General features: G+C 42.4%; 1 protein-coding gene across 1 annotated transcript in view; it reads right to left on the bottom strand.

Annotated features, from left to right (window-relative positions):
• The window catches only part of LOC106806302 (lipoxygenase homology domain-containing protein 1-like), a gene marked incomplete in the record, with an annotated part of 23,268 nt that overhangs the window by 9,520 nt on the left and 11,714 nt on the right, over nucleotides 1-2,034 (bottom strand). Inside the window, 1 exon segment of the mRNA XM_014808190.1 lies at nucleotides 1,864-1,916. Coding sequence (XP_014663676.1) covers nucleotides 1,864-1,916 — 53 coding nt within the window.

Here is a 2,034-nt window from a genome sequence, read left to right as displayed (position 1 = left end):
CATATAGATATATATATACCTTATTTTATTTTAATATAATGCTATATAATATATCGTACGCGTGTATACAATAATATTTTCTAATTTCTACTGATTTTCTAATTTCCGATTTACTAATTTCTACTCTATGCCCGAGTTTCTCACAGGGGCGATAAAGAATCGAGAGTGAATCAAGCAACAACCATCGTGTACAGTGTAGCAATACGATGCTGTTTATTAACAGTAACAATATATTCCTTTGTAACAGTACGCGCGCAGGCACACAGACACAAACATGTAACGTCGCTGATTCACCTTAGCTCTCTTGTGAGACAGATCGATAATAGGTTTATTACAAACCAACACAGCAATTCTTGTTATTCGAAACAGCATGTGTAATATCGTTGGGTGATTAAAATTTGAAATTGATGATATACAATCACAGGTTCGTAGATCAATATACGTTAATTCATCATTTCATAATTAGAGAGATTTACGTTTTATCTCTTTTCATCACACATACTACTAAGTAGGCACATTTCTGTCTATAACTTCCTCTCCTTTTTCATCCAGCCAAGCGTCTTTCTTCCTCTCACACTCTCGGGCGCTCTCACTCCAACATTTCTGTCTATAACTTCCTCAATCTATCTGTTTGTCTGTCTGTCTGTCTGTCTATCTGTCTGTCTGTATGTCTGTCTGTCTGTCTGTCTGTCTGTCTGTCTGTCTGTATGTCTGTCTGTCTGTCTGTCTGTCTGTCTGTCTGTCTGTCTGTCTGTCTGTCTGTCTGTCTGTCTGTCTGTCTGTCTGTCTGTCTGTTCGTCCGTCCGTCCGTTCGTCCGTCTGTCTGACTGTCTGTCTGTCTGTCCGTCCGTCAGTACGTCTGTCTGTCTGACTGACTGACTGACTGACTGACTGACTGACTGACTGACTGACTGTCTGTCTGACTGACTGACTGACTGACTGACTGACTGACTGACTGATGTCTGTCTGTCTGACTGACTGACTGACTGACTGACTGACTGACTGACTGACTGTCTGTCTGACTGTGTGATGTCTGTCTGACTGTCTGTCGGTTTGCTTGTCTGTCTGTTTCTCTCCGTCTCTTAAATTCCCCGCGGACTTTCTCAGTGTCTCTAATTATCTTTTGTTTTTTGTTTAATTTTAGTTATAGCAGGACACAATATCACGTTGTTACTCTTCGCTCTGTTCCACGCGCGCATACATGCAGATAGCATGTGTTCATTCGCTCTCTGCATCACGCATATCTCTTCTATAACATAATGTACGGCCTTATCTCCGAATTACAACACAGCTTCGTACGTTGAATATAAGCCCAAAACTAAGGAGATTCAGTCGGCGGGAGAGGTCCGTCGCTCTTATCTTTGCATCGCAATGAAACGCGCGAAAAAATTTCCAATTCGTCGCTACTACTCGAATGCTGCGAATGCCGGTAAGGTGAGCCGATCGGCGCATTCTCGTGTTTATGCTTAGCGTGCGTTGACTTAGCGCCTAGACTTAGACTTGCTTAGACTTAAAGCCTAAGCTCATACGTGTGAGGCTACATGCAGAAATGTATGGATTCGATTCTATGTTGATAACGAGGGTATATTGGTTCACGTTACAGTTATTGTGATTACAATGTCTTGCAGTATTAGCGATGCTATAGGTGTATGGTCTAGAAAATCCGATTATGTTCGTGCTGATAGATTGCGAGTTCGATGTGCAATTTTAGTCGTCGATTGTTCAGCCATCGCCGACTACACGCGACTAGAGTCGGCCGCGCGGGGCACCTCGGCAGACGTGTCACCACCTGCGCGTGCGTGTCGGTCCGCGTCGCCGATTCTGATAGATATCAGCGCGCATTTCTGCCGCGCGATTCCTCGCGTGCTTCCGCAACTCTATGCTCTCCTTCCACCTTACCTCATCCACGTAGCCGGCTTTAAGATAACATAACATAACATAATATAATGTAATATAACATAATATAGTATAGTATCGTATAATATAGTATAGTATAGTATAGTATAGTATAGTATAGTATAGTATAGTATAGTA

The sequence above is a fragment of the Priapulus caudatus genome, unplaced genomic scaffold, assembly GCF_000485595.1.
Source record: "Priapulus caudatus unplaced genomic scaffold, Priapulus_caudatus-5.0.1 Scaffold153, whole genome shotgun sequence".
NCBI classification, from domain to species: Eukaryota; Metazoa; Priapulida; class Priapulimorpha; order Priapulimorphida; family Priapulidae; genus Priapulus; species Priapulus caudatus.
Note: the sequence above shows the minus strand (reverse complement) of the source record. Positions and strands in the feature narration are given on the sequence as shown.